This window comes from Cariama cristata, unplaced genomic scaffold (assembly GCF_000690535.1).
Source record: "Cariama cristata isolate BGI_N322 unplaced genomic scaffold, ASM69053v1 scaffold2747, whole genome shotgun sequence".
NCBI classification, from domain to species: domain Eukaryota; kingdom Metazoa; phylum Chordata; class Aves; order Cariamiformes; family Cariamidae; genus Cariama; species Cariama cristata.
Window position 1 is genome coordinate 125,696 of NW_009628181.1, and position 20,381 is coordinate 146,076.

Genomic DNA, 20,381 nt, shown 5'->3' on the forward strand with positions numbered 1-20,381 from the left:
GCAGGAAAGGATTCAATGCTTGCAGTAATACGTAGAGGTATTTTACATGTACTCAGAGTCACAAATCAATACAAACAGAAGTAGAAAACCCAATTTCTTCCTGTGAAATTTCAATCAAAAAAGATAAATACTGATTGGAAATTTCTGAAAAAAATTGGTTTTCTTATGTGACTTTTTAAACCATAATGGGAGGATGTTTGCTATGTTTTCACATACTTAAGCAAAAAAACCCAAAACCATTGTAGATTAGAAAAAAATGAAACACTGGAGTTTCATTTTCAATGTCAGTTTGAAATGAAATAGATCATTTCAATATCTGGTGGGAAAACAAGCATTTTCGCTGAACCGACATATCCTTTCAAACATGTCAGTTGCAGTAAAAATCAAAGTTCTCCCTGAGAATGGTCATCCCTTAGAAGGTCTGAGCTTGCTTTACACAGGACAGTAAATGAATGCAGTGACAACTGGTCCATACGTATAAAAGCACCTTGGAATGGAGTATGGGAATAAGATTCCAGGGAATAACCTAACTTTTCACAATTTTATGAAACCTTAAAATCCCTAAGTCACAATCCATTTGAGGCAACCCATTTAAATGGTCTTGAGCATAATGGGGAGTCTAACAGAGGAACTTTCAAGGGAAAAGCAAAAGGATGGACCCTAATTAAAACAGTAGCAGCAACCCTGGTTGCCTGTACTCTGAGCTTGCACATCGATACCCGTCTGTGCCACGCACCCCAGCTGCACCGACGCCAATGGGAACACTTCATCGGCATCAGTGAGCTATGGATAAGGGCCTGGCAGATGGAAGGAGATGCCTGGGTAACCAGGTGTCTGTCCAAATGAACAGAGAAAACAGGATAGGTGTTTTTAGTATGTGTCTTGTTTTGTTTGTTTTACCATGTACTGTTAAAACTGCCATAGTCTGCTGGTCTCCGCACACACAGGAATAATTTCCAGCATCCGTCGTCTCTAGATTTTGGATTATAAGCTCAGCAACGACCCCTTCACGTTTCATTTTGTATTTGTCACTTGATTTGAGGGTCTTGAATCCCTTCTTCCACTCCACATTAGCAGCAGCCTTATTCAGCTCACAGTGCAGAGAGACACTTTTGCCTTCTGTGGCTTCTTCATCTGTCAGTTCTTTGGTGAAAAGAGCAGGCAGGACTGCAGAGTAAATGCAATACGGACACAGCATCAAAGCTGAGAAAGCCTGACCCGTGATCTACTGTCTTATCTCCCTGAACCTGCATGTCACCGAAGCCACAAGACATTCACACTCCAGGATTTTGTTCCAATCTCTAACATTTCATAAGAGTTTTCAGTTTGATTTTAATTTTTTTGTCCTCACACATTAAAACTTGCTTTAAAAGCAAGTCTGTCTATCTGCAAACTTAGTTGACAAGCCATCTATCCTTTACTTTATACACCATAAAATCAAAGGGGTAGAATTGGAGGCCGTATTTCAATCTCAGACCCAGAGCATTTTGTTTCCCTTGAGAAAAACAGCAGTTCTACACAAGTGCCTGATTCATGGCACTGTCTGTATTTTTATAAATAGAGCCCCTTAAAACAGAGCAGTTACAAACATGCGGTCAGCTTTCTGCAGAGATAAAGTATATTCTTTGGAAGAGTTAAGCCAAAACTGGTTAAAAAGGGTTAGGAATAGCAGAAGCATAAAAAGGTCATTTTTCATTAAGATAGTTCTTGTGTAACATTGTACATTGATGAAAACTTGTTCCTCTTAGGAGCAACAAGTGTAACAGTCTAAGTTACAAAAAGCAAGTATTTTCCCCACTTTTAGGTCAATCCCTATGGGAAAACTTTTAAACAAGCATCTATACTGGACTAGGGAGATTGTGTTGAATTGGGGACCTGTACTCCACTTATCACTTGAACATAACACCTAGGAAGACAAATAGCACATCAAGAAGGCATCAGGTGAAAGGAGAGAGAGAGGAGTACAGGACAGAAAAATTAATCAGCAGGAGGGAGGATGGAAAGTATACAGGGACCAGATGAAACAGAAGAAGAGGAAGAGATCTTGGAATTATACAGATTTACTTGGGGCACGTGCCAAGAATTTCTTTTTACCATTTACTGTCAAAGCAGCTGTAGTCTGTTGATGTCCACACACACAGCTGTAATCACCAGCGTCTGCCAAATCCAAATCCCGGATCATCAGCTCCGCAAAGGGACCTTCCTGCTCTATTTTGTATTTTTCGCTTGGCTTGAGGACCTTATTCCCCTTTCTCCACTCAACCGGGGCAGATTTGCTCAGTTTACAGTGCAAAGTGACTGCCTCCCCCTCTGTAGCTTCCTTGTTCAACATTTCTTCTTGGAAGAGGATAGGCAAGGCTGAAGGATGCAATACCAACAGAGAAGAAATAAGCACTAAATCGAAATGAACTGGGCTGTGCTGTGAGTTACTGAGCTGCAGTGTATACATTTAACCAAAAATGCACTACTGCTATGTGGATACAGTTGAAAGACGGGTAAAACCTCCTAGAGCAGAGAGAAATAAATTTAAAAAAACAATATACAACATAGCTGTGCTGTCTCAAGGCACAAAAAAAGACACAAAGGAATAGTCTGTAATAGGGTGACTGACACCACAGAGCCGAGAACATGAAACCTCTAAGAAATCACACTGACCAGGCTTTGGATGATCAGCAAATGTTGTCAAACACACTAAGTTTGGGGTTTAATGTGAAACACAGGTAGAACGGTTACCATTCACTCTCAAAGCAGCTGTTGTCTTCTGGTCTCCACATACGCAGGTATAGCTCCCAGCATCCGTCAAGTCTAGGTCTTGGATTACCAGCTCAACAAAACGCCCTTCCCGTCTCATTTTGTATTTGCCGTTTGGCACCAGCACCTTCCCGTCCTTCCTCCACTCGACCGAGCCCACCGCCTGGCTCAGCTCACACTGCAGCGTGGCCGTCCCGCTCTCGGTGGCTTCCTCGTTCTTCAGCTCTTTTTTGAAGCGGATTGGCAGGGCTGAGAGATGCAGAATGAAAAGGGATTGCAACCCAAGGCCCTGCCCAGATCTCTGGTCAGAGACTAAATCATGATTTATCGTATTACTACCTAAGCTTTGTTGCAACATTCTTATCCTTAAACACATCCTGCTTTTTTTTTTTTGTGGTTGGTGAAGAAAAAAAAAAAAAAATCTCTAGTAAATTGCTCTGTGGGAATCAAAGTATGTGTGATCTTGATTGGGGTCATGCATACAAATGACAAACTCATCCTCATCATTAAAGGTGATGACCCCTCCTTAACAGAAAATCCCAAGGAATCTTACGTTTCCATACTAATTCAGGAAAACATACATGCATGTCAGCAGCCTTCACTTGAGGAAAGGTGAGAAGACAACACAACACACACACACAACATTGGACATAATGAAAGCTGATCGTGGATGGAGATTGAGGAAAAGAGTGACATGGCAGCATGAAAAAGTGGAAGGATGAAAAAAGTGGAAGCAGAACATAAAGGTAGGTGTTGTGAGGGAATATACAGAAAGGCAGAGGGAAGAGATGGATAAAAACATTCCAGAGTTTCACAGGTTATTTCTGACTTTTTACCATTCACTGATAAGGCTGCTGTGGTTTTTTGGTTCCCCACTACACATGTATATTCTCCACCATCCTTTGGCTCCAGATCGTGGATCAGCAGCTCAGCCACCGTGCCCTCCTGCCTCATCCTGTACTTGTTACTCGGTCGGAGAAGAGTGTGTCCCTTCCTCCACTCCACCGGGACCTCTCTGCTCAGCTGGCATCGCAGGGTGGCTGTCCCACCTTCCACAGCCTCCACGTTCTTCAGCTCTTCTTTGACGAGCACAGGGACAGCTAAGGAATGAAGCATTCTCATTTTACTTTAGGAGCATCATTACCAACTGGTGACCTCCAATGGAACTTAAAGCCAACACAAATTCTCTTTCGCACAGCTAATAAGCTCTGACCTACCTGCACTTCCAGGATTCTACCTGCATTTACAATAGCACACCATGAGTTTGGGAGGAAATAAAAACAAAACAATTATTTTCCAATATTTAGAATATCGAAATAATTACCCTTCTGCTACCCAAATGTTGTTGGTCAGAGACACATAAAAACTTGCTGAGAAAGTGTGGAAAAGAATTGCGTATTCTTTAACAAAATGCGTAGCTGAGGTCCTTCTTACCTCCTGGTTTAGAGCTCAGACAAGCACCTCTATCCAGGGCAGAAAGCAGGACAGTTATTTCAGAGGTAAGGAAAGATATTTCGTTAACAGGTATATTTGATTGCTATGTTTTAGTATGAAGTTATTGTCCTAGAAAACAGAGAATATATTGGACCTAGCCAGAGCTGCCTTTTGTTTGTACCGATCCTCTTTTTTCTGAACTTTCACTATAAATGTGCCGGAGCTAGCAGGACCATGGCAAGAACAACAACAAATGGTCACAAGCAGGTGTCTTATTCCTACCATGGATTTTGACTTGGGCTGTGGTCTGCTGGTCTCCAGTGTCACAGGTGTATCTTCCCGCATCTTCTGGCTCTGCATTATGAATCACCAGCTCTGCCACTGTCCCCTTCTGCTTCATTTCATATTTGGAACTTGCCTGGAGCGTGGCTTCTCCCTTCTTCCACACCACGGTGGCATCAGCTTTTGTGAGTTCACAGCGCAAGGAGACAGATTTCCCCTCTTCCATTTCTGTGTTCTCCAGGGCTTGTTTGAAAAGGACAGGTACAGCTAGAACACAGAACCAGGGATTAGGACGTGCCCTCTTGACCTGCTGTACAACAAATGCCCCTCGATAGCTGTCACCTCTTAAAACCAGTCCTCCAAATGAGCAGAACAGCCCTAGACCCTCCCTTGGCTATGTGGCATCAAAGTGATGCTGCTTGGGAGCAGGAAGAAATCTCTCCCCAAGATGTTATCATCTCACTGTGGATTCCTAGGAGCATGGGGATGGTTTCTCTCATCTTTAATAAGAATCCCTTTTGAGTCCTTTGGGCATCTTCATCTAACAAATTCCCTGCTGCTGGAGAGCTCTGAGGCAATATTCATGCTGTATATCTCTCCTGCTTTCTGCTCCAGCACATATTATTACTACTAAAGGTATTTGTTTAAGGGTTTGGGGGAGTGCAGATGGCATCAGAGAACCTTTAAAAAGGATGCTTTGGGGAATCTGGGTGTCTAAACATCAATCATTTGGCCACCTGTGATTTGCCAGGGACTGGAATTATGTTTTCATGTTCTTGTGCTCCAGTGCTCCTGATCTCCATCTCTAACTCCAGTGTCAATCACAGTCACGTAAAATAGCTGATAGCTCAGGAGCTATGGCACATAGGCTACAGAAAATTAACCTTCTGCACACACTTATTTTCTGCTCAGTGGGAAGTCCCAGATGCATAACATGAGATTACATGAAGGAAATATATACAGGTGCTTACAAGTATGCAATTTTATCGTTAAATTTTACATATGAATGTGTGGATGGCACTGCCACAAAGTGCTGTGCGGGGTTTTTTTTAATAGAAGCTCTATTAAGTAATGTATAAAGAAAGTACGGCAACGTATCTAACTCTGCCTACCGTTTACTTTCACCCGAGCAGTGGTCTTCTGTTCCCCAGTGCTGCAGGTATAGTCCCCAGAGTCTATTGATTTGACATCTCGAATAATGAGCTCTGCCACAGTACCACGCTGCTTGAATTCATACTTCTCGCTAGCATAGAGGACAGTGTCTCCTTTCATCCATTTCACTGGGGTATCAGGTTTGCTGAGCTCACAGGTCAGCTTGACTTGTTTTCCTTCTTTAGCTTCTTCATTTTGGAGTTTTTGCTTGAAAACAGCTGGTAATTCTGAAAAAGAATATTGCAAACGCTTAAGGAAACACACAAGATTGGAAATCACTTTTCGCTTTTTGTTTCAGACTTTGTTATTGAGATATAAAACCACAGGAACAGAAAAGCACTAGCAAACACTAAACAGATTCTGACAACTCACATCTGGCTGCCAGCACTCTACAGCAGCAAAAAAATATTTGAGACTGTATGCTTATTTTCCTTTTAACCACTATCTGTACTATTGAAGATGTTGCTACTATTACTGCTGTCATTATCAACATTAGTGGTAGATACTGCACTACTGTTAATGACCCAGCGTTGCACATGGGTGGTCAGAGCTGGACCCCTGGCACAAAAAACGTAAAACTTTACTGAGGTCAACTTGCACATAACACAGAAGACACAGAGAAATGGCAAAGAACATTCTGTCATGACCAGCAGTATTGATTTCTCATCATAAAAAAAAAAAAAAACACAACAGATTTTTATCCAACATGAATACAGATTTAAAAACAGCACAGAGCAAACACGGAGAAGAAAGCGCCGTTGTTCATGAAAGGGTCCCTGTGGAGGTTCCTATGCAGGTTCTGTTATGGTCTGGGATTCGAGGCTTTAAGGAGAGCATTTGTTGGGGAAAAAAACCTCAATTGAAGTGTTTTCCCCTCAGATCATGAAAAAACCCAAACAAACCACACCACAATTTCTTCCTGGTTTCTGGTGTCTTTGGAATATGCAAGTAGGCTACTGATCCGTGATGCAGTTGTCCTGTGGCTATTGAAAAACTACGGCCTATTCTTCTGTTCCCTTTTTACCTCTAGTTTGGGACATGCAGTGTCACATGGCTACTGACTTTTTGTTGTTGTTGCCATTTTTGCATTTTTCTGTTCTGATGTGACCCTTATAGATAAAGGAAAGCTACAACAGCGTAATTTGTTGTAGGCATCCTTATGACTTGACTCCTTCACTTCTACTGGTTATCTGAATCCACGTGTTTAAATCCTACACTCATCCACACCCTTCTCTGTAAAGGGAAAAATGGGGCTGTTGTGTAACATTACCAATGTGTTATTTTTTAACAGAAAATTGTTCTTCATCATAGGCGAGATCCAGGTCCTACTGAAGTCAACACAGATCTTTCTGTATTGGGAACATATCCTAGTGCTACAGAAAGACATAGAAAATTGGGACCATTTACTATCACCTCTCTTCTTCATTAAATCATCAAGGTCTTCTCTTTCCTTGCAGAGCAGATCTCAGCCTTAAGTTGGCTTGTTTCTTTGTGCTCTAGACAAATACTGTGAGCAGCTTGCCTTCCCTCTTCGTGCTCTGAGGTTCAGGTTGACTATTCCAACACCCCAAACGCTTTTTGTTCGCACTGACTTCTCTAATCCACATGCAGCTTCTGATCTGCCCTTCCCAAATGTGTTATAACAGTTGCATGCAGGATATCCACTGGTCAGGCTAAACACAGACTGTGCCATTAACGGCCTCTCTATACCTGCTCAAACCTGCCCATGTGAACGAATGATTTTGCTCGCAGAAACCAAGCTCATCCTCAACCTCAGGCTGGGTAGGTGACTCAAGACAGGCGGTAGTGATTATAACATGGGTAGTAGATGAGCTCGGTTCTGACACTGCTCAGACCCAATGGTCACCTACCATAGTTGGTGCTTATCCAACATGCTCAGGGAAGTATATTAAAGTGTCACGTGGCTGAAAACTTTTGCTTCAGCTCAGACAACAACCCTTTAGATAGCACCTCCTGCCTGATCACACTCTTCAGGGGCATTACTCTCAATAAATGTGGCTGCCTAAAGCAATTACCCAGACAAATGTGGGTGTGTGAGCTCCCTCCTTGGAGAAGGCCATCGGTGGAGACAGCTTCAGAAGACGATTCATCCTTTCTCCAGATTACCTCTTAGGCTGGGTGGATCTCCTACAGAGACACCCGCTGTCTGCTGCTGACCCATTTCTCTCTTCTCTAGAGAGCTTAAGCACTTAACTTTCAGAGAGTTAAAACCAGGTAAGATGAAGGATTTTCCTATTTCACATTCTGTCACCTCTCTGGGTGCTGTTCCAGGTGACTTGATGAGAACCTCTCCTGCACTGTGGTGCAAAGACATGAGGTTCCTTTTCAGCATAGTTTCACGTTTTTATCATTTCAATTTATTACTCTGACCTCAGTGTTAGACGACAAGTTAGGATCCAAACCATCACTCCAAATGTTCTTACCCTTGACAGTAATAACCGCACTACTTTTAGCTGCTCCAGCCTCACACTCATATCTGCCACTGTCTTTTTCTTCTGCCCTGTGAATGACAAGTTTGGCTTCAAATCCCGACCGGCTGATGTTATACTTGGAAGAATTCCTAAGGCTCTTCCCATCTTTGCACCACTTTACAGGGCTGTCTGATTTGGAGGTTTCACAGTGAAGGATCACATCCTCTCCCTCAGTGACTTCAGTATCAACCAGCTCCTTTGTGAAGATGCAGGGCTTCTCTAGAATCACATAAAAACCATCTGAGATGTTTCAGAAGAGGTTTGGATTTTCAGATCACAAGTAATCTGAGATTTACATCCCAGAGTACTTGTATCAAAACTACAGGTCAAGGTTAGTAACAAATAATTTGGTGTTCGTGACTATAAAACCCTCAGGAAGCACTCATCATGCCATAAAGTGTTGTTTAGTAAATACCTAATGCCATCTGGGAGAAACCAAGACGACAATATCCCTGTTGAAGAACATAAATAAGATCTCTCTCGCATCTCGCTAAATAGGAACAGGATGGAAGCACGATTTTCCTAAGCCCTTTTCCATGTGAATTGATTAGTTTGAACCTTCTAATTCAGTGTGGAAAAGTTAATTCTGCATGAAGTGAGATGCAATACAGGTTTCTCAAAGCCAGTCATCTAGAGCAGGTCTCATCTCATCAGTAGGAGTCCTCTAAAAACTAGGTGAATAGTTCACACTGGTCATGTCGGGTGTCTCTGTACCACTGGAAGATGACAGGCACCTCCAGAGACCAGATGTTCACTTCCAAAATAGGCTATTAGGACAGAAGATGAGCTGCTCTCTGGAAGTGCTTGTCTTTCTACACAGCTTACAGAAGTAGCCTAAGCTAGGTACCAATAGCTAAACTGGCCAGGATAGATCTTGTCCCCCCTAGCTTAATGTTTTTTAATTCATAGAAAACCAGTCAATCAGGAGACCAAAATCTGATTTTGGTACCACAGCATCATATTAGTTTTACCAAAAGGAATCAGCCCTTTACAAAGATGACCTTTTATTTGGCTTCAGAAAAATCTGCTTGCATTTCTTTGGCATGGCAAAATTTGGGAAAAAAATTTTTTTGCAAGATACGTGATGATTCTGAAAAGAATACGATCTGACACAGTGGAGACTCTGTGTTTTACATCTCTGAGCAATGAGAAATATTTCTGTTTCCAGTAAGAAAACACCTCTCCAATCCTGTACTCTTGGGCTGTCTGGCATTCCTTTTGTCTGGCATTCCTTTTGTCTGGCATTCCTAGGGATAATTTCCATTATCCCTAGCTACAGAAGTAGACTAACACTGCAGTTTTAACTCAATTTAACTTTTCCAGAGAAAACAATTAATTGTCAACAATGAATAGCAGAGAACACACAGAATGTTGCCTTTCAAACAATGAAAACTGAACAAAAAACTTATTGCTTGCACTTTCTTTTTTTTCCTTGAACTAATTGATTTCTCCTTATTTATCACCACCCTATCAGCTCAGCTCAGCTCAAGGAAAACTGGATAAGGCATCAAATGTACCATCACTACAGTATAACATTCCCATCCAAGGTCCAATAAACACCCTGAGAGTCGTCCAGGATGACAAAGTGTTCATTCCCCGGCTCCAGTTTCATTATATAGGTAATGCTATTCTTGAACATATACAGATATACATATGATGGGGCCAAATTCGTAGCGGTTTTGGTTTGGTTTTTTTTTTTTTTTTTTTTTTCACCTACCCACATTAACCCATACTTATTTCTACGCATTCTTTCCTCTTCTGCAGTTTTTGTGATTGAATTACCTTTAACAACCAAACTGGCAGATGTTTTCTTATCACCAGCTTCAAATGTAATGACCCCCGAGTCCTTCAGTGAGAGTTTTTTCAATGTTAACAAGTGATATCCATCAGGCTGAGACTGGATCTCATTAAGTTCATTGGTATGGAGTGGGGTTTTATCCAAAAACCACTGCACTTTGCTATAGTCTACAGGAGAGATTCTGCATTTGAACATGGCAGATTCTCCTTCTAATACAGTGACATCTTCCAGGTCTTCTGTTATTAGCACTTTCTGGCCTGAAAGGAACATAGATACATCGATTACTGGAATCTTCAGTTTCTAGCATGAAAATCAGTATGGAAAGCTTCAAGATTTCCCATGTGAGTGTTTCAAGAAAGAAATATGCTCATGATACAGAAGACTGAAACACAATTCCCCTGTTATTGAACACAAAAACCATCCACAGGAAGATATTATATACAGGACACACACCAAAATAGGATGAGGACAACTTCAAAGCACCAGAACACACGTAGCAAAACAAGTAGCCAGTACAACGCAAATCCAGTGTTATAAAGTTTCTCCTAATGAAACTACCCAGAAAGGCCAAAAGGATGCATCTCTGACAGCATTATTGGGCTCTAGACATCACTAAGTAGATGATCCCTCCCACGACAACCCCTCTGTTTTTCTAGAGCAAATATAACTTGCTTTCTACGGGATAGGACCACCCAGCCCCAACCTTCTTTGAGCTTAGTCCAACCATAAACACAGTGGGAAGTGGAGTGAGTGTCTGACTGCAGCTTAATAAAAGGAAATGAAACAACAGCCCTGAAAACCTGCCTGTATAGATATAGATAGATATACACCTAACTATAAATAAATAAATAAAATAAGGTTATCAATGTATACAAAGATGTATCTGATGTTGCTCCTACTTACAAAATCAGTACAGGGCGTTTTTGCTTTTATCTTGAGCTTTGTGACAGAGAAGTATTTTTTCCACTCAGAAAAGCTGGTGTTAGAAACCTCACAGTGAATTCAGGTAGCTCAGACCCTGAGGCTATGATGGGGATGAAGCACACTTCTTTGCTTCTCAAGGCTGCTCTAGCAGATGATCAGAGGTGGAGGAGTCTGGCTTTACCCCCTAGTCTTTAATAACTATAATAATTAATAAGTAGGCACCACCACTGCATCTGCAGGTGACTATTCTTGAATCCTTCCTCCTATTCTCTTCATTGTTTCATCAATTTCAGCTCAAGGGTTTCTCCCAGTTGGGGCTCCAGTGAGGGAACTCTGAGGAACAGTAACAACCAGACCTCACGCCTTCCCCTTAAACACGGCCCTGCTGTTAGCATTGGCCACCACAGCTCATTTACTGCCCGTAGCATCAAATAAAAGCTGCTGGGTTGTTCTCTTCAGCCGGAGATTGGGTTGTACCCTTCATCTCTAAGGTGCAGAGGGACATGAAGCCCTTAAAGATCCCTGGACCACTCATTCACTCATCCCTCCTTAGAAACCACTACTGGAAAGAGCATTAAGGGACATGGAAAAAAGTCTGGAGGCAGAATAATTTTTCCCTCGTATAATAGCAGGCACTCTGAATCATATCCATCATATGTTCACATAGGAGCACCAGCCTCTCCTCACATCAGCATTTTGGGTTTTCAATCATACCCAAAGCACTCGAGGTCCAATTGCTTCAAATTGACAAATTGCTCTGCATGTTGAGCTCCTTGTTGCTATATTTTTGTCCACATGCCCTGTGCAGTCCATATACATCATGAGCGAGACAGAGCCAGAAATCAGTGGATCTGCTGCCCATGTGATGAGAAATAGATCTGCCCATGCATATAATGTTTTCTGTTGGAGAAACAGGCTGTAAAATCGTATTCCTCTTATGCATACCTTGCACAACTAGCTTGGCTCTGGACTGGGCATCACCAATGTCGCAGGTGTAAGTGTCACTGTCACTTTTCTCCAAATTGTTTATGGTCAGCTGGAGGACTTGTCCTTTCTGTGTGATCTCATATTTCTTGCTAGCCCTGAGTTCAGCTATGCCTTTCCTCCAGATCACAGAGGATGCAGCTTTCTCACTCTGGCACATAAAAACTGCAGTTCCACTTTCGTTGACTTTCAAATCTGAAAGTTCCTTGACAAAATAATTAGGTTTTTCTGGAAGGAGGGAAAGAAAGGGAAAAAAAAAAAAAAAAAGGAGAGAGAATCACAGACTATAGAATCATAGAATCATTTAGGTTGGAAAAGACCCTTAAGATCTTCAAGTTCAATCGTTAATCTAAGCCTACCAAGTCCACCACAAAACCATGTCCCAAAGCACCACACCTACATGGCTTTTAAACACCTCCAGGGATGGCAACTCCACCACTTCACTGGGCAGCCTGTTCCAGTGCCTGACAACCCTTTCAGTTAACAAATTTTTCCTAATATCCAATCTAAACCTCCCCTGGTGCAACTTGAGGCCGTTTCCTCTCATCCTATCAGATGGAATGGATCTAAGAAGATCACAAGGTCCACCTCCTGTCACAGGACATAACAGGTAAAATATTTCCAGGAACGTTTAATGCCACTGCAGAGGAACTGGTGAGGTCTCATCTTGCAGACCATGTACAGTTTTGATCACACATATTCAAAAAAGACTAATTCAAATTGCTAATTTTAATTGGTTTATTACGTAGCACATAAGATTCTTCAGTACCTACAAGGCGGTTTTTCAGAGTTTTTTTTAAAAAGCTTTTAATCCATAATGTTTTTTTAAAACTAAAAATTGATCCTGTTTAGGGAGATAGAAGAGAAGTTCGCCTCCCACAGGTTGTAGATATTTACCCCAACTTCTGTACATGCCAGCCCCTATGCATGCTTTAACTGACCTTGCACTGTGATCCTGGCTTTTGTTTTAGAGACCTCTGTCTCACAGGTGTATTCCCCACTGTCCTTGACCGTGGAGTCATGGATGATCAGAATGGCCCGTGTTCCCTCTTGGTGCAAGTCATATTTCTGGCTTTTTCGGATTGCTTTGCCATCCTTGTACCACCTGATGCTCACATCAGGTTTCGACAATTCACAGCTCAGGCTGATATCCTGCCCTGCTGCTGATGTTTTATCCTCCAGCTGTTTTGTAACCTCAGTAGGTTTTTCTGAAGAAGGCGGGAGGAAAAAAAAAAAAAAAGGAACTTTGAATAAAAATAATTACCAGCATATAGTTGGGGGTTTTGCAATTCAAATATCCAGCAAGTTTTCACATTGCCCCAGTGAATGATTCATATTATGTTAGGGAAGGGAGGGGAAAAGCAGTCTTGCTCTTTAGTACGTTTTAATTGCAGTTATGGGCTCTCAGCGAATATTAATGATTGCTTACAGGAACTAAGAACTTGTCCTGATGGCATCCATCTCAGGGGATGTCATTTTGTCATCACTGAAGCTACTGTAGGCGTGCTCTTAGGGTGGGATCTATCACACTAAATACAGACATCTATGCTAGAGAGATACGTAGCAGAGGCACTCACTCCAGGGCTGCTCTGCAGCCAGCAGTGATGTGCTAACTACAGGCAATAGACTTCAAGGAACAATTTATTTTGTCCTAAATGGGTCTAACTGTGGATGAACTATGTCGGAAAACTACCTATTTCTTCTCTCCACTGACTACTCAGGGAGCCTTGAGTGATTTTCTCTGATGCACACAATCTAGGTAGGAATTGTCTGTACAATTACACTACTCAGTGTATTCTGCAATTCTCATATATCTATAAAAACTTTCAACCTTTCACTTGTTTTTAAGGAAAAATCTTGGTGCTTCAAGGCTCACAGAGAAGGCTGCTCTTCACTTTGATCATCACAAGAGTTTGCCTTCATGATTTACTGACATACCTTATGAAAAGGCACCTAAGAAATCAAACCACAGGACCTTTCTGGTCTTGTTACCTTTCACAACCAGAGAAGCCTTGGAGGTTAGACCACGGGCAGTGAAAACGACTTCCCCAGAGTCATCAGGAATCACGCTTTTGATATTGAGTGTATATTTCCGACCCATGTTAGAGGCTTTAAATCGCCCACCACTTTCCACTTTGCTCCCGTTCAGCGTCCAGTTGAAGTCACCAATGCTTTCGTGGGACAAAATACACTCGAAAGTGCAATCTTCTCCCTCCTGGATTTCAGTGTTCTTCAGCCGTTTGGTGATGCCAATGTTCAGTTCTGGAAGAGAAAAAGTAGGTTAATACAAGGAGAAAAGGTTTTTATGATTGACATGAATAGCAGTATTGACATTTTTAGCTCATCCAACTGATTTATCTACTGGATTGGCAGGACAGCACTGCATTCCTTACAGATGTATTTGACATTGGAAGGATTTCTCAGACATTATCTGCTCAGAATCATCACAAAGCTACAGAAAAAAGAGAGACACGAATTTCCTGGCTTTGCTCTGGAAGGACTGCACGGACAACAGCTTACTCCATGGAAAAAACTCAAGAAGCAATGAGCTAAAGGGGAAAAGCTGCCAGACAAGAAGCCTCTGGGATGATGTGTGAGGATTTTCTCCATACTGATATGAGAAATAGGATGTTTGTTAATTTGTTACCGTCCTACCCCTCCTGGTGTTCAAAGCAGACAAATTAAAAATCTGTCTCATTATCAATATGAGTTCAAAAGCCATGAACACTCCTCTTTCCTTCAAGTAGCCACAAGGATGAGAGGACATGCTGAACTGTTAGGTTCTTCAATAGACAATGTTGTCCTACTTTTGTGTTCCCACAATGGACTCTGAATTAATAGCTGAAAAATATGAAACACAAGCTGCTTGGGTTTGGGGGGGGGTTTATGTTTTGGGGTTTTGTTTGTTTGTTTGCTTTGAGAAATTATTTACTCTTCTAGGAGGATTTCTGCACCTTAGGGATGTTCAGAAGGAAACATTACCATTACATTTTTGACATGTGATTTTCACTGAAACACCAGATGTACTTACATCAAAGAGTAACACGGATTGTTCAGACATCACTGTGTTATGTGAGGCTTATGGAGGAGTAAGTGTGAGACAAAGTGACCAAGCCCACTCATATTTGCAGGACCCTTTTGACTGGTCATCGTCTACAATACTTACCCTGAACGCTGACCTTTGACTTGGCAACATCAGTGCCAATATCACATGTGTATAAACCTGCATCTGTCTTTTCAAGGTCGTGGATAAGGAGGCACAGGGTCTTCCCAGACTGTATCTGCTCATACTTGTTACCAGAAGTGAGATTCACACCATCTTTTTTCCAAACAGGTTTGACCTTCTCTTTGGAGACTTCACATTCCAGTTTAATCACACCTCGCTCTTCACCAAAAACATCGTCCAAGGACTTCATGAAGACAGCCGGCTTCTCTGAAGGTTAATGGGCAAAACAGAGAACAACCAGGATATTTAAGATGAAACATTTTCAGTTGCTACCAAATATTTAAAGAGTGCTTAGCAGCAGAAAATTAGACTGAAAGAAAGCCTTTGCACACTTATTACTTGGCCCCAGAGAGGTGAAGCTTACGAGTAGGATTACTGCATGGATATGGTAAATAAGAGCTCCTTTGCATCTCTTATTTACATTCAGGAGGTGTGTGATCATGACCCACCTATCACCTTCAGATGCACGCTCTCTGACACCTTGTCTGACTTCATTGTCACTGTGCCAGCATCCTCAGGCTTGACCTGCTTCATCGTCAGCGTGTAGCAATTGCCAACATTCCTGATGTCATTGAAATTGTTGGTGTAAAGGAGGGTGCCGTTGAGGAACCATTCCACATCCTCATCATCGTGAGACAGCTCGCAGGAGAAGACAGCAGAACTCCCTTCTTCAATTTCCACATCCTGCAGGTGTTTGAGCACTTCTACATTGCGGGCTGTAGGAAACCAAAGGTGCACCATCATCACCGTTACCATAAATCAGTACTATTATGACAAATAGATTTCATAGTGTTTAGACTTTATTTTTTGATTTAGTTTGGTCTCCTGTACGCCATGGGTCATTACATTTAATTTACTTGGTCCAACAAAAAAAAATCCATTAAAAAGACTATATTGTCCAGAGCCCTCAATTATGTTTTTACACATAAACCTGTTTTCTTTTTTTGTCCTCTTTAATTTAAAAATAAGTAAGTCTTTCTAAAATGATAATAGCATTACAGTGATGCCTAAGTACCGCACAGAGCTCCAATTCCTGTGTGCTCGTCACTGCAAACACACACACACTTTATAACTAACTTGTCCCTGACTCACTGCCAGGGAAACACAGACGATGAGATGAAGACAATGGTTTTGGCCACAAACAGCAAGTACAAAGAGGTTAAGCAACTTGCTCAGGTTTAGGGAGCAACAGGAGTTGAATTCTTTTCAGTCCTTGGCCAGAGGTTTCTCTTTGCAACTTCTCCACTCATTAAATGTTGTTTCTCAAGGTCTGGCTAACTCAGAGGAGGGTTTGGGGGTCTTAAAACAACTTTGATGTTTGGTTGAACCTCTGCGAGGCCAAACTGTTACCAAGAGCTGCTCCCTGGACTTCTGGAAATGATTCCATGGCTCATCTCCAAGTCTTGCTGAAAATCACACAGTGATCATCTTTTCCTACAGTTTCACCAGAGGTGAAGCACTAGCTAAAAATAGTGCCATTCCAGGACGAGGTAGAACATCGTTATAAACAAGAAACATATAGCAGATATAAGAGTTCACACAGTGCTCAGGAAATGAAAACCACATCCAAGATCAGCAGAATCAGAGGCCCGTAGCAGTTTAAGATAAAGGACATTTTAAGATAGTTCTAGTTCCTTGGATGAAATGGAAAACAATGTGCCTTGAGAAAGACACATGAACTTCTGCCTTACCCAGACGGTGCACTCTCACGTGCATTACCTACTTCATGGCAAGTGCTGGATTTCAGTATCGTGGAATATCAGCACAGTGTATAATACAGTCAGTTCACTTAAGACATTGCATTTATATAAAATTAGCAGAAGATAACTGTGGGAATCTACCTCTACTCAAAAAGAGAAACCCAGAGTGAAATACTGAACTGTAAAGACATGCAACAGGCAAGCCCCCTTGCTGCAAACCGCTCCTACCTTCAACGGTGAGCGTGGCTTCGGTCTCTGCGTTTCCAGCCCTGCACTTGTACACGCCAGCATCTTCGGGCTTCACCTTCAAAATCTTGAGCTCTGCTGAATGCTTCTCTCGTTTGATTTTGTACTTCTCGGAGGGCTCGATGGGCGTGTGGTCCTTGAACCACTTCACCACCTTTGGAGAAGGCTTGAAGTCGCAAGACAGGATGACTGAATGGCGCTCCAGAGCTGTCTTGTCCTCCATCTTCCTGGTGATCTGTATGTGGTAATCTGCAAAGCAGGGTTTGGGAAAGAAGAAAGGATCAATCTGGAGAAAAGGAAAGTTTCTAATCTGTGTTTCATGCCAATTAATTTCATGTATGTTGTTCACAACTGTTTTGTGAATTGCTCAGATGATGCTACATGTTTCTGTTACAGAGTTGATTTGCCTTGAAGTTAAAACAACATGATAATCCATAGGGAACGCTGATTTCTATAAGATTATACTATATATTAACTACCAAATATATGGTCCAGTTCTGGTTCAGTGCTTACTGAATTGCTCTCTAATTGACGTTTTTTTCCAAGTAAGAGCAAATTAAAGACAACACAAGGACTTCAGGATGTGATTGAAGATGTTTACTATAGTGACAACAGAAGATAAAAAGCCTTGAAGCTTTATCCCAGATCAAGTCAATGACAAAGTGGATTAAGTAAATGAGCTATCAAACTTGTCTAGTTCAGAAATGAGACAAAATAAAGTCTCCTGGCAAATTTCATCCATTCTGTCCTCTTTGGTAAAGTCAAGAAGAAAAAAGAAACAAAAACAAAAACCAAAACCAAACCTGTCGTAGCTCAATAGATTTGAATACCAGGTTTGGATACTGGGCACATCAAATTCATTTGGTCAGATCCCTTCCTAAGACATTGCTGTCTCATTTCATGCATCCAACATTGTGCCCAACAACTTGTAATTGGGAACTAAGCAGATCTCCCAGGTACACATACATTTCCAAGACCCCAGCCAGTGGAGCCTGCACATTAGACAGTAAGTATGAAAAATTACTTTCCAAGGACTGTGAGAGGGAGGATGTCTCATGATCTAATTCAAGCCAGGACATGTCACATTACCTCTGACAAGCAGGTTTGCTGTGGATTTTGATTTGCCGATGGAGAACTGAATGGTGCCTGTCATATCAGTACTCGTTTTTAGTATTGTCAGCCTGTGAATGGTGCCTTCTTGCTGCATGATAATGTTTCTGCCAGCCTGTAAGGCTTCTCCATGTAGAGACCATTTGGGGGGTTTCACGGATGGAATGGATATCTCACATTCAAATTTGGCTTCTTCAGGCTCAGTCACATCCTCATCACACAACTCCTTTACAATACTAATGGATTGCTCTGGATGGAAGAAGAAAACAGAGATTTAGGAGTCATGAAAGAACTCTTCCATTATCAACCTGCACACTCATGCCACGTTTTCTGCACTTGAATACTGCACTTATTAGCTCAAAAGGCCCTAAAACATCCTTTTTTAATATAAAAACAAATGTACATTGCTAGTCACAGGTCAGACAGTGAGACTGTGACACTGCCTCAACAGACTCCAGATCTCCTGATTTCCAGTCCTATTTCTAAAGCCACCTTCCTATCCTGATATCAAGCACTTGGCACTATAAAATGGAAAAGAAGGTTAATTGAAATGCAGATGTTGATAATAGGGAAGATTTTTGGCTAGCTATTGCAACTTTTCTCTGAACAACAAACTTTCTCCAACGCATCTAACTGTAGAACAGGAACGTCATCACCTTCCTTAGGAGAATATACCATATATTAATTTTCCAAGATGTTCCTGCACTTATAGTCCTAAAAGGATTCAATATCAATGGACTTCATAATAAATCAACATTGAATTAAAATACTTTTTAAGTAGTATTGTGTTTTCAGAGTAAATGACAAGGGCTTTTTGAATCAGCCAATCCTCCTTCCAGTGCTCCTAGAGGGGAAAAAAATTGTTTATTACCTTCAACAAAGAAATTAGCACTGCTTTTGTCATCAAAGGCATCACAAGTGTATGTGTCCTCATCTTCATAATCTGCGTCATTGATAATGAGTTTCCGATAGACACCATCGCTCACAATTTCGTATTTGTCACTAGGGTGGATTTCCACGTCCTTTTTATACCATCTAACTTCGGCATTGGCACGAGACACCTGGCATTCCAGGAATCCCCGATGCTTTTCAAGAGCAATCTTATCTCGCAAAGGCTTCACAATTTTTACAGGCAGCTCTAAAAGGAGTGAAAAAAAAAACAAAAAACAAACAGAATAATCAGTACAGTTTCCATGAAAGGTGCCAATTAAAAACTCATTAGCAATATTTCTTTTATGGTCAGTTATGTGGATAATGACAGGAATGTCCGCTATGCTAAGCATTCAATGAACACACAGCAAGTGAAGAGCTAATGAAAGGAAAACTTTTTACCCTTATTTTGCCACTTGGATGGCTAAACTGCAGCTATAATAGGTAATTTACTCGACGCTACACAGCGGTGTTACGGCAAAGCCAGGGACTGATCTCAGATTTCCTGAGCTCCTCGTAAGTGTGTTAATTCAAGTGTGTTCCTTTGCTCTATCCCTGTCACAGCTTTTAAGTTAAACACAAAAAAAAAAAAAAAATGCTGTATTCTTTTTAAACATACACCAGAAAGAGAAAATGCAGGAGAAAGTCAAGCTACAGTTTTTTGTCCCTCAAAGTTCACACATGACTTTTAAAGTCTTAGGGTATAAAACCAACCTTCTGAGAAAATAAACTGTGTTATTTAGCAAAAGTAACTTCCCAGCAGTGAGGCTGATATTTCACAGGCAGTAAGGTAGGCAGGAGGGGTTTTTTTCCCCTGAAAGCTTTAGGTGAGAGAGCTTAAGCAGTGTTGGCATGAAAAGCATAATTACCTTTTACAGTAAGGTGGGCACGAGATTCTGCCTTTTCTGCTACAAATTTGATCTCTGCTGCATCTTCGACTTGGACACGCGTGTAAGTCAGTGAATAGGTCTTTCCTGAGAACAGATACACAACCAGACATAGCTTCCCCTGAGCAAACATCTTCACTCTCCAAGGCACACTGCCAGGTTGAGCATCGCTCATCTGGTTTCAGTGCATCATCACCTGCTCTCACAGCATCAAGGCTGACCATTCCCGTGTATCAAAGGATAACAACCTCAACTCCTTCAAGGACCAACTGAATATGGTCCCTACCATCTGGAAAGTACTTGAAACAGAAGGATCCCACCCACTGTCAGATGATACAAATTTCTACTCACTGCTGGCAGCATGGGATGGTGGGATGACACCAGATTTGCCCTATTAAAGTTCCCAACATGTCACTGTCCGAGCCTATCTGGACTCCCAAAACAAATGGGGAACTCTCTGCTGAA

The 20,381-nt window shown here is 41.6% G+C and overlaps 1 protein-coding gene across 1 annotated transcript in view; it reads right to left on the reverse strand.

The window, feature by feature from the left end:
* Positions 1–20,381, reverse strand: part of LOC104165128 (obscurin-like) — a gene marked incomplete at its 5' end in the record, with an annotated part of 144,390 nt that overhangs the window by 108,582 nt on the left and 15,427 nt on the right. Inside the window, 15 exons of the mRNA XM_009704685.1 lie at positions 901–1,167; positions 2,095–2,358; positions 3,588–3,851; positions 4,468–4,734; positions 8,064–8,330; positions 9,894–10,166; positions 11,779–12,045; positions 12,759–13,025; positions 13,810–14,079; positions 14,984–15,250; positions 15,493–15,759; positions 16,972–17,238; positions 18,079–18,348; positions 18,971–19,237; positions 19,899–20,003. Coding sequence (XP_009702987.1) covers positions 901–1,167; positions 2,095–2,358; positions 3,588–3,851; positions 4,468–4,734; positions 8,064–8,330; positions 9,894–10,166; positions 11,779–12,045; positions 12,759–13,025; positions 13,810–14,079; positions 14,984–15,250; positions 15,493–15,759; positions 16,972–17,238; positions 18,079–18,348; positions 18,971–19,237; positions 19,899–20,003 — 3,849 coding nt within the window. The remainder of the gene's footprint in view (positions 1–900; positions 1,168–2,094; positions 2,359–3,587; positions 3,852–4,467; positions 4,735–8,063; positions 8,331–9,893; positions 10,167–11,778; positions 12,046–12,758; positions 13,026–13,809; positions 14,080–14,983; positions 15,251–15,492; positions 15,760–16,971; positions 17,239–18,078; positions 18,349–18,970; positions 19,238–19,898; positions 20,004–20,381) is intronic.